Below are 13311 nucleotides of genomic sequence, written 5' to 3'. Positions count from 1 at the left end.
AATTCATATTTTTTATCAGTTTCATCAAGTGTGTATATATATATATTTGTGTGTGAAAAGTATGAGACTTTGTAATTAGCTAATGTTTTGGATCAAAGACCCAAAAAAAAAAAAAAGTTTCCAAAAGAGCAAATTAAAAAGGAAAAAGAAAAAAGAAAAAAAAGAATGAACACGTTGCATAAAGTTCGCAGATGTTAGGGCTATATTGATTGTCTTATGGTTACAAACTTTGTACGTAATGCTTACCCAAGAATCTTGAACGTGGCGTCCATCAACAACAAGGGCGGCAGATGGATAATTCCTGGAGCTTAAATGCAGCATAAAACTAAAATACCTCTCTTTAATTGTATTCTTTTATCATTATCACTATTTTAATAGAATTAATTAATATGATAGCCAGGACTATGCATATTAATACACATATATGATCTAATGGGAGGGGTAATTGGCAGACATTGTCAACTCTTCATTAATAAATCTTAGAATGTGACAGAAAAAAAAAATTGATATTCATCTATTTAAAAATAACTCGGCTACAGACAGATCTGAGAAGAAAAGAATAAATAAAATGTGGGGATTTTTCCAAAAAGTCCACAATTCTAATCAAATGGGAAAAGTGAAAGAGAAAGGTTGTTCTTTTGTCAGCGCAATACTCATGACCCAGACACCAAGTACCTTAGTATGCGAGAATTAGTGCCACATTTTTTTTTTTATTTTTTTTAAGAAAAAAAGAACAACTGAATTGGTTGCCTAAAATTGCATTAGAGTCGTTAAAGAAGAGTTATCCTCAACATTTTTTTCTCTAATAAATTACATAAACCAAAATCCTCTCAATCTTAATATGGTCACAATTTATACTCGATGATATTTTTATTACAAGCATTTTTCAAGCACAAAATGTTAGTAAATTTTTTTTTTAACAACTATTGCTATCATATGTATATGTATTCAAATGTTCAATGCTTATAGGTTTAACTAACAAAATTATTGGAGTGATTCAAAAGATTTGATGTTTAAATTCCGATCACGTAAGTGTAGATGAGATTTAATTTGTATTAAGACACACAAATTTAAACAGGAATAATTTTTTTTTTTTTAAAAAAAAAGATAACAATAAATTGTCGCTATTACTTTCTATTTCTTTAAAACACGACTTTTCCAAATTTAATTGCGAAGACAAATTTGAAGACAATTACTTGCAAAATTATTGAACAGGAAGGAAGAAAGAAATGATTATTGTTTACTCTGCGTGACGTGCGACTTCGAGAAATCATACAATGTATTTGGTGGATAATTATTATTAATCAATGGGACAGATGGCTGCCGATGAAAATGCTTTGACAATTCGGCAATCGGCATTCGGCATTCGGCATTCGGTGTGTGCGTGTCCTTTTGCTTTTGCTTTGCTCACTGGATCACCACACACTAATATCCTCGTCAACTATCAAAGGTGATTTGTTTTCGTTAGGGTTCCCATATTTTCTATTTATTTCATTTAAGGCACGCGGTTTAAAGAAACGGACACTTAAATCTCCTATAGTTCAAAACTTAGCTTATCATTTGAGTCCCTTGATCAATCAATCTGTCACCAAGAATGACAAAGACAGTTTTGGCTATTTCTTCAAAGATTCTATTTAAAATAAAGTAAACATAAATATTGAGGATTTGAGTGAAAATATCCCAACCAATGAACTAAGCAATTTTGGGCGTCATCAATAATTTGACATCTAAGCAGCTCTCTTATCCACTAATTGTTTCAACCTCTTTCTAATTGATTTAAGCGAGAACTTGGTGTTTGAGATTATGACAATAAATAATTTTTAAACAGTTTTATTTTAATCGTAAAGATGCTGGGGTAACAAAGTTTAATAATAACTACTGAAATACTAATGATAATCATACAATTATAGAGAAAAATATTAAATTTGTGTTTACTGTTAACGATCCGACATTCTTCATCAATGCTCCATAGTAGAACAACTCCACTGTAGTCACTGCCATGAACTAATTATGCTTCGAATGAAAGTCCGGGTTGCTGAACTTTCTGTTTAGCCAATCCTATAATTCAATTCACACAACAAAAGGTTAGACTCACATTTAGCAAGATTAACCAAAATAATAATATTTAACCCCCTCAATTTATCAAATTGATATTAACTACATTTAGTATAAGTTCAAGGCACATCAGGGCCCAAACCATATTTTGACCCGTATTCTAAGTTATATATACCAATTGAAAATAAATAAGCACTCAAAACAAGTACATGCTCGAGCATCGCTAACCAACTCTTTACCAATTTCAATTCATTTCAATTTAAACAATAACGCAAGTAATATGATTGCTTAAAATATATGAGATACTGAATACTAATCCCCATTTTTCAATTAACTTTTATTGATTTTTTAAAGTACTCCTAATAAAAAAAAAGTAAAATTTAGAATTTAAGAAAACTTGCTTTTTTTACTTTGTCTTTTCGCTCTCAAAACACACCTTCTCTCAGATTGATCAACCTCTCAATCGCTATGACAAGTATCCAACCAAATTGCAAATCCATTCAAATATGTGTATTTCTGTAACATCATTTCAGCCACCATGACATTGCCAGCAGTTGCAGCAATTGAAGGTGTTGTTAGTCCCGTCGTTGTTTATGACCTAGATGCGAGGCTTTCACTCACAATACGTTCATTAATTAGCAACAATTCAATTTTGAAAGAAATGAAAAGACTTGTTTCCAAGGAAAAACAGCCCAAACAATTTCTCACACAGAAGTATCAATTCAGGGGTTTAGTTATGTTGCAACTGTGATATAATACTATAGTTGTTTTCAGCCGTTGGATCCACAGTTGCACAATTACATTAAATTAACATAATTTTTCACGATTACAACATAATTTTACCCTCAATTCCGCTATGAAATTCTTATTTTTCAATTTTTGGTTCAGTTTCCCGAGTCAACAAACTTCATATGGTACAAGTTTTGTTCCCACTGCGGGTTTTGATTGATATGAAATTAAAGTGAAAAATAGAACCATTAATGAACAAGTTTTCCAAAAGTAAAAAAATAAAACAATATTTTTCTTTTCTCTTTTGTTTTGTAGCATGGTAAGTCCACAATCATTTTAACTTAAAATGAAACATAACTTTCAAGCCGAATTTGGAGGAGCTTTGTGGAGAGATGTGAGATTTTAATTCAGTTGGTGAGAAGGATAAGTGAATAGAAATTTGTGGAATTAAACTAAATTTATTAGAAAAAGATTTTATTAGAGTAATTTTAGAAATAAATGAGATTAATTGAAAAGTGTGGTTAATGAAATAAATGAGATGTTAAATATTACTACTCTGTTAACAACTCACATTTATTAAAAGGTGAGGTTATTTAAATCCAAAAAATTTCACTATACACCCATTAGAAAAAAATTTTAATTTTATTTTATAAACTTCTCTTAATATCTTAATTAATCCTAATTAAACAATTATTAATTTACTTTATATTTTTCTCGCCACGCTCCTAATTGTTCTTTTGCAGCAATCATAGTTTATCCTCCTTCCATCATATTTTTTTCCCAATCCAAACATGTCATCATCTGCAATTAAACATCAAATTTTCTTTTTCCGTCATAATTATTCTTGATACTTTCAATAAATGAAAGCTTTAAAAAGAAAAATAAAAAAGCTAAAATCACTTAAATTTCAGAAAAAAAATTCTTCACAGATCATACATTACAGTAATCAATCCTTTTAACTTTTGATTTCTGAAAAAGTTCAAATAAATTTTCTTCTTTCTCTGAGATGTCTTTGTGTATGTCTCAATAAGAACCATCATTTTTTGTTTAAGTTGAAAATTTTTGTGAAATTGATGGATTCATGACATGTGTAATTAAATTTATTAATTTGATAAAATCACTATTTACATAGTATTTTTTTAAATAAATACATATACACCGTAGCATTATTTACTTATTTTATTCCTGACATGGTACTTTTGATTTTATTCTTAAATTTCTTCCGTAAATGATGAATTGGGTATATATAAATTATAAAATTCTAATTATTTAATTTTAAAAATACTAATTATTTATCTTTATTAACATTTTTTCGAAGTAGGATCTATGAGTAATTTATTAAAAAATAGTTTAATATTATAAATTATTATTAGCAGGTGAATTTAAAAAAAATATTTTTACGATTACCAACAACCGCACCCACGTTAAAATCCTATGTAATAAATTATTATTTCATTTTTGGACTGCGTCAATTACCGCCGTCACATTCATAATCTTGGGGACCGCCAGTAACCCCCCCCCCCCCCCCCCCCAACAAAAAAAAAAAAATTGACCAACCACCATATAATTCCTTTTTCAAAGAAACTTTCTATTCTAGAGCTATTCGGTTGTCTCTTCACACATTCTGTTCAAGCTCCTGTGTCTTATCTCTCAAAATCTATATCAAAAGGATAGAATTTTCCTTAGATTCTCAATATCTCAGAGTCTTTTCCTTATCTGGGTTGCTCTCGTATCCACAAATGGCGCTTTCAAAGCGTAGCCATAGGTTCTTCAAATTCAGAATAACAATTATAAGCCCCCTTCATTTCACCACCTTATATTTCGAGCATTAATTCTCTCTCACAAAGATTTACACACCAAAAAGTTGTTCTGTGTGCTGACACAAAATATTCCTTCAATAGCTTTTATTCTGTTTCTTAAAAAAAAAAAAAAAAAAAGATCTTGGATATATCCTTTTTTTATATTCAATTTGTGTAATATTTTTGAGACAGATGATTTCCAAAAACTACGAGTTTTCACGTGCGGTAGTAGAGATGGCATGGATTATGCTTAGTGTGGATTACTCTAGGCTTTTTTGGCTATTATTTGGAGTATTTTCTTATGAAAATCACGAAGGAAAGCCGCGGATCATCTAGCATACAATAGCTCTCGCTTCTGTGTTATTGCTTTTAAATTTCATATATACATATATTAGAAATAAATAATACATATATATATATATTCAAATAACTAATAAAATTAAGCTTAGAAAATTTGGCTTGAGGGTGCGGGTGCTTGATTATTCTCAGCCATGTATAAGAACAAGAGTACTCGTTCAGCAGGATGTGTTGATGGTGCCAAGGCTCCGCTTGGATACGTCGAAACTGATCCTTCTGGTCGCTACGGACGTGTAAGTTTTTCCCTTTTTTTTCTTCTTATTTGATGGATGATTTTATTTGGAAAATTTGCTTTTAAAAATAATTGTAGCAGAGTCAGATATTATTTTACGATCATGTTTTGGAAAACACTTTCTTTGTATTATTCTCTGCAACGTTTTGACTCGTGCATGATGCAGCTGAAAAGTTTGATTAAGGAATCACTTTCAAGTAGAAGAAGATTGAACTGCCATAGTCCTGTAAAATGAGCCCTGTGGAAATTTTGATATTGCTCTACCTTTTTCTTTTTTGTTCTCGGTCGATTCCCCAGGTCAACTCTTCGTTGCAAATTGGAAAAAATTAAATTTATTGACTTTGAATTGCTACAAATTTTTTTCTTTTTTCATGATTTCATGTAGGAGATGTTTATTTTAATTAGATTATTTTCTTGGCACTTGGCTGGGGCAACACTTTTGCAATCTAATTAACTCCGTCCCTCCCTAAGACTGAAGAGGCACTTTTTTAATTTTCTTCATGTTGCTAATCAATTTTTTATTCGATGATTATTTTGTATGACAGTTCAGAGAAATTCTAGGCAAAGGAGCTATGAAGACTGTGTATAAGGCATTTGATGAGGTCTTGGCAATAGAAGTGGCGTGGAATCAAGTGAAGCTTAACGAGGTCTTCCGTTCACCGGAGGAATTGCAGAGGCTCTATTGTGAAGTTCATCTTCTCAAGAACCTCAATCATGACTCCATCATTCGATTCTACGCGTCTTGGATTGATGTTGATCGAAGAACCTTCAATTTCATCACTGAAATGTTCACCTCTGGCACCCTTAGAGAGTAATTACAAAGACCCTTTCATTACAGTTATATGCTTTTGCTCAATTTTGAAAGCACAGCAGCTGACGCGTCTGAACGTTATGAACATGAAACAGGTACAGGAAAAAGTACACGCGAGTGGATATTCGTGCGGTTAAGAACTGGGCACGACAAATTCTGCGAGGAATTGCTTATCTGCACGGCCATGACCCTCCAGTGATACACAGAGACCTCAAATGTGATAACATTTTCGTCAATGGCCATCTTGGGCAAATCAAAATTGGAGATCTAGGCCTAGCAGCTATTCTCCGCGGCTCTCAGCAAGCTCACAGTGTTATAGGCAACTCTCAATATGCCCTCTCAAAGCTAAGTAATTTTGATCTAATAACCTTAACAATATGTCTGACAAATGTTTGGTACGAACATTAGGCACCCCTGAATTCATGGCCCCCGAATTGTACGAAGAGGATTATAATGAGCTAGTTGATATTTACTCCTTTGGCATGTGTGTGTTAGAGATGCTTACATCCGAGTACCCATATAGCGAGTGCTCCAATCCTGCACAAATTTACAAGAAAGTGACTTCGGTAAGCTTTATTCTTGTGCATTCACAATTGTGGCACCACAGGAATCTGATGAATCTGTATGATTGATGGCAATAATTGTGTCATCGTCAGGGGAAATTGCCAGGAGCATTCCACAGAATTCAAGATGCAGAGGCACGGCGTTTTGTGGGGAAATGTTTGGAGAATGTTTCAAAAAGGTTACCAGCTAAAGAGCTCTTGCTCGACCCGTTTCTAGCTTCTGATGCAGGGGAGCCCTTGCTTATCCCACAAGTCCCAAGTTTTCAAAATTTAAATCCTAATGGAGCAGTGATGGAGCTAGTGCCAAAGTTTGCGGTTGATTCTGATCGAAGGAAGAGTACTGATATGACCATAACAGGCACAATGAATCCTGAAGATGATACAATTTTCCTGAAAGTACAGATTACAGACAAAGATGGTAAATTATTGAGCTTCTTCACTGAATTGTTTACTCCAATAAAATTTTCAGACTGTTAAAAGAACACCGTTTAATTTCTATATTACACAGGTCAAGCTAGAAACATATACTTCCCCTTTGACATTTTCAATGATACTGCAACTGAAGTTGCCTTGGAGATGGTGAAAGAATTGGAGATTACTGATTGGGAACCACTTGAAATTGCTGAAATGATAGAGCAAGAAATATCTTCTTTGGTCCCGAATTGGAAGGAATGTGGCTCTCCTCAATTCTGTCATCAACACAGCTTTAGCTATGAAGATGAAGATGATGACAATGACGACGATGGAATCTACCACCCTTTCTACTCTAACTCTTCCCATTCCTCGTCGCACGCTTCTCTCCCAGCTTTCTTCACAAACAATGCGAATTCTCCTCCCAGTTGGCTTCAACAAGGTATGTTTTATAAACCCGAGACATCTGTTGAACCAACCAGAACCCCCGCTAATTAATGATCTTGGTTAATGCAGAAGACTTGTTGGGCAATGATGATGCGAGTTCCAATGGTTCTGTTAGTTCTTTCAAGTACTCAAGCTGGGATTACCACTCAGGCAATGAAGATGATTCTGAGTTCAGCCACAGAGCAGGAGAGCCACTCTGCATTGCAAGGGCAACTCAAAAATCTACAAGATTCTGCCCTGAAGCTGCTATGAACAATGACCGCTGCAATAGTGAAGATGTAAATTCCCGGAAAGCTTGTAGGTCAAACAGTAATAACCACAGGAAATTATCCAGGATTCGGTCACTGGTGGATGTACGGAGCCAGTTGTTGCACAGGTCACTGGTGGAGGAAATCCACAAGAGGCGACTGTTTAAGACGGTTGGTGCTGTTGAGAACATTGGGTTTCATGAGCCAGCTAATTGTGCCGCTTACGGAAGATGCCCCGTTTCCAGATCATGACGAAAATTTGAAGCAGATTCCACAATGATGATATTGTAAAAATTGTTTTTGCTTTCTGGTGTGTTTAATGAATGCTTTTGTTGTGTAAAATTAAAAACTACTGAACCTTGTGAGCTGTGAAAATCTCGGTCTGTTGCAATAATAGGAACGACCCCGTTTCCAGTTGATATAAATAAAATAAAATGGTGGGCTTGATTTGCAATTATCATAATGAGGAAGGATCTTCTTTTTTTTAAATCTAAATTTCGGATATGGATCTTCCTTTTTCCCTTTTTCCTTCTGTAATGGAAAATCCGGATATACTTTGATGTATGCTTTAAAAGGATTTCATCAAAAAACAAATCGATTATGTTATTATTATTTTTCAATAAATAAATAAACTTACCCAAAAGACTCTGCCGGTATGAGCCCATCTTACGTGGCAAAATCTGAAGTGGAATTGGTCTCCGCCACGTGGCAAACTTCCGTGAGCAGTAGAATGATTATTATGCATGAACTCACTGCAAAAACAAAGAAAGAAGACGTGCCTACTAAGCCAAACGTGCGTTCCCCCCACCACCGGGCCCTTCCGTTTTGCATTTCGCGTTCTCATTCCAACCCATAAAAAGCACTTCCGTGAAAAAAAAAAAGTGCTTTTCCGATTAATCAACCCGGTCATAATCATCAGTCGATGGCCATGAATATGATGCGCTCCCAGAGTAGTTTAAACATCGCGGCGCCGCCTCCTTCGCCCACCCCGTCGGCGCCCCCGTCTCCGATTCCGAGAGCCGCAGGATCGCGCTCGGCAGCCAATCAGATCTTAGCCGAGTTCCTAGAAAAATCGCTGCAGGTTCCGGAGCTAGCATTGCGAGAACCGCACAGCCAGCGAGTTCCCGAAGAAATCAACCTGCGATCACTCGTGTTGGGAGAGAATTACTGGCTGGATCGGGTTATGAAATCGGCTCGTGAATTTGGCGCGTTTAGGATTAGATGTCACGGCATTTCGGCGGAGGAGTTACGTGCATTGGTGAGAGAAACCGAGCGAGTCTTCGGAATTCTGGAGGAGAGAGACACGGGATATCGGCGAGACATCGGGAGGCGAAATGACAATAAGGAGGAGATTGTGTGGGTTCGTTCTGGCAAGGAAAGAATGGAGTGGGCTCGGGAATATATCGGACCCGAATTGTTTCGGAGTTTTAGGTAAATTTCGGAACTTACTTTTGATGAAATTAATAAAATCTTATTGAACTTCGGGTCTAGTGGGGTACCCCTTAAACTGAGTTCATGAATACTACTAGCTGTCACCGTTACATAAAATTATGGGCCGAGTTACGAATAATAATTTTTTTTTTTATATAAAATTTATTTAAGCATACATGTTATATCAAGGAAGAGTAAGTACTCGGTAAGTTGATATTACAATGTTAATAACACAAATGATTTTCCAAATTAGTTAGTTATTTGATTCTGAAGTAAAGTTGACAACTAGGGTATGTCTGTAACGGCAATGCTTCTACTTTAGTTTAAAAGCACGATCATTGAAGTGTTTGGTTACTGTGTGTATATATATATATATATATATATATATCTGTTTTTACTAAGAAATTATTTTTTACAAATCATTATTTACACTTAATAACGAGCGATTCTCTATATTGAAATTCATGTAAACATGCTTCCCATCTGCCTTTCTCTACTCAAAGAAAGGCTCTTGATTACTCTCATTGCCATGCAGTTGGTCCAATTATTCCCAATGTGTGTGTGTTCATGCATTATGAACTCTAATATAATCAATTTTTATTATCAATTTGCAGTGAGAAGGTAGAGGATGTTGCAAGTAAACTTGATGCCATTGCCCAACTATTGGGTCAAGTTTTTGTACAACAGTTGGGTAGGCAACTTGGGAAAATGTGCCAGGAGCAGTCTGTTCTAAGCATATACAGATACAACCACAATAATATTATGAGTGAACAAAGTCCTTCACCCAGTGAGAGACATCACAACCATTCGTGTAATCAAGTTCTAAGCCTCAACCTACCCTTCAGGCAATGTAAATATTGGGTGGAAACAACACAATCCCCTTTCTCTTTCAATGCAGGTCCAGATGTGATCGTTGTCACAGTGGGAAAGCAGCTTGAGGTAACTTGCTTCATTTGTCTTTCTGGACCAAGTTTTTTAGCAGCAATAGAATTAGTATTTGCATATGTACTGCCATGCTTCTGCTTAAGTTTGAAAGCGTGTACTCATTGTCATCGTTGGAAAGCACACTAATTTTCACTTCGCATTGGCAATTACTGTTTACCCAACTAACCTTCTGATTATACTTTGACAGCTGATGATTTCATCTTGACATTTTGCAATTGTATGAATGATTTTCCGTGAATGTAAGGCTATCGGGTTTAACAAAATTTTGGTACCTGTGATGGCAGGAATGGAGTATGGGAGAGTTCAAAAGTGTTTATGGGGAAATGATCCATCCTCCAGACCTTAAAGCTTCTTACTCCTTGGAGCTCAAGTGTTCATCTCTAAATTTAAAACAAAGTTTTAGCAAAACCCAAAAGAAAATCTCCATAGTCGATCAGATTCTGATTGGGCTCGTCATTGGTGTCCTATATCATATTTTCAAGTTTCTATGGTCATGATTGAATGAATTAGGTATATATGGATCCATGATTGAATGGATTAGGCACATATTCTTGCATTCAGAGTGCCATCTCAGTGTTTCATTTGATAATGCTTCTATTTTGGTATGCTTGATTGGGATCCTGAATCTTTTCAATTGTTTGTTCTTCTCCAAAGATCTGCTAATTTGCTGTAAAGTTGGTGACCAATGGTTTCGAGAGTGTTTGGTTAATTTTGAAAAGGGTTGGTTATACACATTTTTTTTCTTTCTTTTTTTTTATATATATTAATTGAATGTAAATAAAGAAATCATGTACTGTTCTCTGATTGGAATAAAGCGGTTGCATTGCTTTTTTATTTCAGTCGCGTTATTTTCATATATTTGTGTTGCATTGCACATTACAATATATTCCATTTGAGTTGTTTCCTTAATCACACAACTAGATATGCTAATTTTTGTGGGTGAAGATACTAGCACTCACACAAGCTATTTGAGTATTGTTCGTTTAAGAAAAAGAATTACATAAATGTAAAAAAAATCCTTTTTCTGTTTTTTTACAAGCGACATCCGAATGTAAATCTTTCATATCACTTCAAAAGATTTTACTTATTGAATTTAAATATCCAACCATTAACAGTGGATAACGTAAGGTTGTTATTTCATTTATGTTGCATGATAAACAAGGACTAAAATCCTCTCCTTTATTTCGTAATCTAGCGAAAAAAATTGACTTGCTTCTAATTAAAATGAAAATATATATATATAAAACTAACCTTAACCGCTGGTTAAACAATGTGAGGGGTTTTCTTCATTTTAATTCCAGCAAACAATCTGTGGGCAGTGCCGCAGTGGGCTAGAGTTATTCAGATATATGGGCTTCCTGTAACTGGCCTAAACTGCTTTGTTCTGCTTAGCCCATTTGAGACTGGCAAAACACTGGGCTTCGGGCAGTATCAAACTCCTGAAACAAACAAACTCAACTCTCACTAAATTCAACATCTCAGAATTTGAGGTCCTTTATATATATATATATATATATATATATTAAATTGAAAGACAAAGGAATAACTATATATAAGAGGTTTATTTATTCAGTTACAATTCTATAAATTTGTAATGTTATGCTAGTCAATGGCTTGAACTAAAGACCTTGTGATTCAAAAGCCTATGTTTGAAATAGAAGGCCTACTAACTGGCTTGTTTTATATGTTTTTTCTTTCTTTTTTTGTTATCTTTTTGGGGCAAGGGCAGAGACTAATTGCCTACTCTATACCGATTGAGGACAATACCACCACAAATATCAATCATTTAATTAGGTAAAATTTTATTGTTATAAGTCAGGTTCAAAGCTACAGTAAGGATCTGTTGAATCCAGCATCCCTCAACAATTAATTCCCTTCCCTCTGAAGATTTCTCAAATTGATAATTCCGTTGATTACAAGCTTATTAGGTGTCTGACAAGATTGTTATCTAATTTTAACTGTCGGTTTCTATTTTTACTACTTAAGAGAAAATCAGATGTGTTTAGTTGAGATGTCACACTTGAAAGGCCCAGCATAATCTAATGAAAGAACAGCATAAGATTCATCATATATTAGCGCTTAAATGCATGGACGCAAATTATGTTAAGTACCTTGTACTATGGTGGGCCAAACAAAAAATCTCATGAAAACAACCCCGTTAGATTTTGCCAGTCACATTGCAATCACATCCATTGCCTGCCCCACGTGCTAACATATCAAAAACAACTGTAATTTAATTAATTAATTAATTAATTGATTCTACTAACCATGGGAAAAGTCTCGGATAATTGATTGGCAATTAAGTAGCCAAACTTATATGAGTATGGCATGCTTTCAAATCCCATCTTTGAAGAAAATGACCAGACAATCACACGTGTTCCTCTACCACCTTTATTTATTGTTGATTTGTTTCGCATTTACGCTGCTCGTTCCCCAAATGTTACGGTTTTTCAGCCTCCACGTTTACAAATTTGAGGGTAAAACGGATTGTGATTTGACCTTTAAGTTTCTTTTTTTTTTTTTTTCCTAAAAACATTGTCTGTGTGTTAATTATAATTAATATCTCCAATTCTAAAGCTGAAATATGGATATGAGATAAATTAGGGGAGTTATAAAGTTAGCGATTCAAAGGGGGGCGTTTCATGTATACAATACGGATACTTTGATTTAGTTTAGGCCCCGTTTGGGGGCGGCTGCGCTGCCACAAGCAGCTGTCCCATGCCCCATAAAAGAAGAAAAATTTTATAAGCGTCGGGTAGCTGCATCGCAACAAACGGGCTATTAGGTAATTAGATGTTTGCGGTACTCCAATGATTGTTCTTTCATATTTCTAACAAATTGCCCAAAAATAAAGAAATAAATAAATAAACGGGGAGTGGGGGCCGGGAAAAAATTAACGGGCAAGCAATGCAAAGAGTCAAAGGTAGAGAATGGGACGGGATTGAGCCTCAAAAGTGACACCGACGAATTCCCATGCACGGATTGCTCGCGTAATTTAATAATTGTGCGTGAGTGATAGAAGTTATGGTCCAAAATAAATAAGAATAATAAAAGCAACCTTCTTTTAGCTTTGGCATCTGATGGGGGACAAGGCGTTTATGAATACGACATAGGCATAATGCATACAAACAGTAACAAAATTAGAAATGGAGACAACTGCACATGACGTAAGAGGAAGCAAATCGCAAGTCAAAAACTACTACAATTGCATTAACATGAAGGCAGAGGCAGAGCCACCCGTGCACACAATGACAATGCTCTCGCTCTCCTTCTTAAGATTCCC

General features: G+C 35.0%; 2 protein-coding genes across 2 annotated transcripts; both read left to right on the top strand.

Moving 5' to 3' along the window:
• Positions 1-4365: 4365 nt before the first annotated feature.
• On the top strand, positions 4366-8109 carry LOC18039579 (probable serine/threonine-protein kinase WNK5). The gene is made up of 7 exons (XM_006429493.2): positions 4366-5173; positions 5718-5983; positions 6079-6302; positions 6392-6549; positions 6640-6964; positions 7055-7399; positions 7474-8109. Exons 1-7 carry the CDS (start codon positions 5075-5077, stop codon positions 7902-7904), a joined length of 1848 nt encoding a protein of 615 aa, XP_006429556.1. The 5' UTR covers positions 4366-5074; the 3' UTR covers positions 7905-8109.
• Positions 8110-8305: 196 nt separating this feature from the next.
• On the top strand, positions 8306-10753 carry LOC18039578. Its single transcript, XM_006429492.2, has 3 exons — positions 8306-9083; positions 9698-10022; positions 10313-10753. The coding sequence occupies exons 1-3, from the start codon at positions 8575-8577 to the stop codon at positions 10523-10525; spliced, it is 1047 nt and encodes a 348-aa protein (XP_006429555.1). The 5' UTR covers positions 8306-8574; the 3' UTR covers positions 10526-10753.
• The last annotated feature ends 2558 nt before the right edge of the window (positions 10754-13311 follow it).

Source organism: Citrus clementina, unplaced genomic scaffold (genome assembly GCF_000493195.1).
Source record: "Citrus clementina cultivar Clemenules unplaced genomic scaffold, Citrus_clementina_v1.0 scaffold_6, whole genome shotgun sequence".
In the NCBI taxonomy this organism is placed as follows: Eukaryota; Viridiplantae; Streptophyta; class Magnoliopsida; order Sapindales; family Rutaceae; genus Citrus; species Citrus x clementina.
The sequence above is the reverse complement of the archived record's forward strand: the minus strand, read 5'-3'. Positions and strand labels throughout refer to the sequence as shown.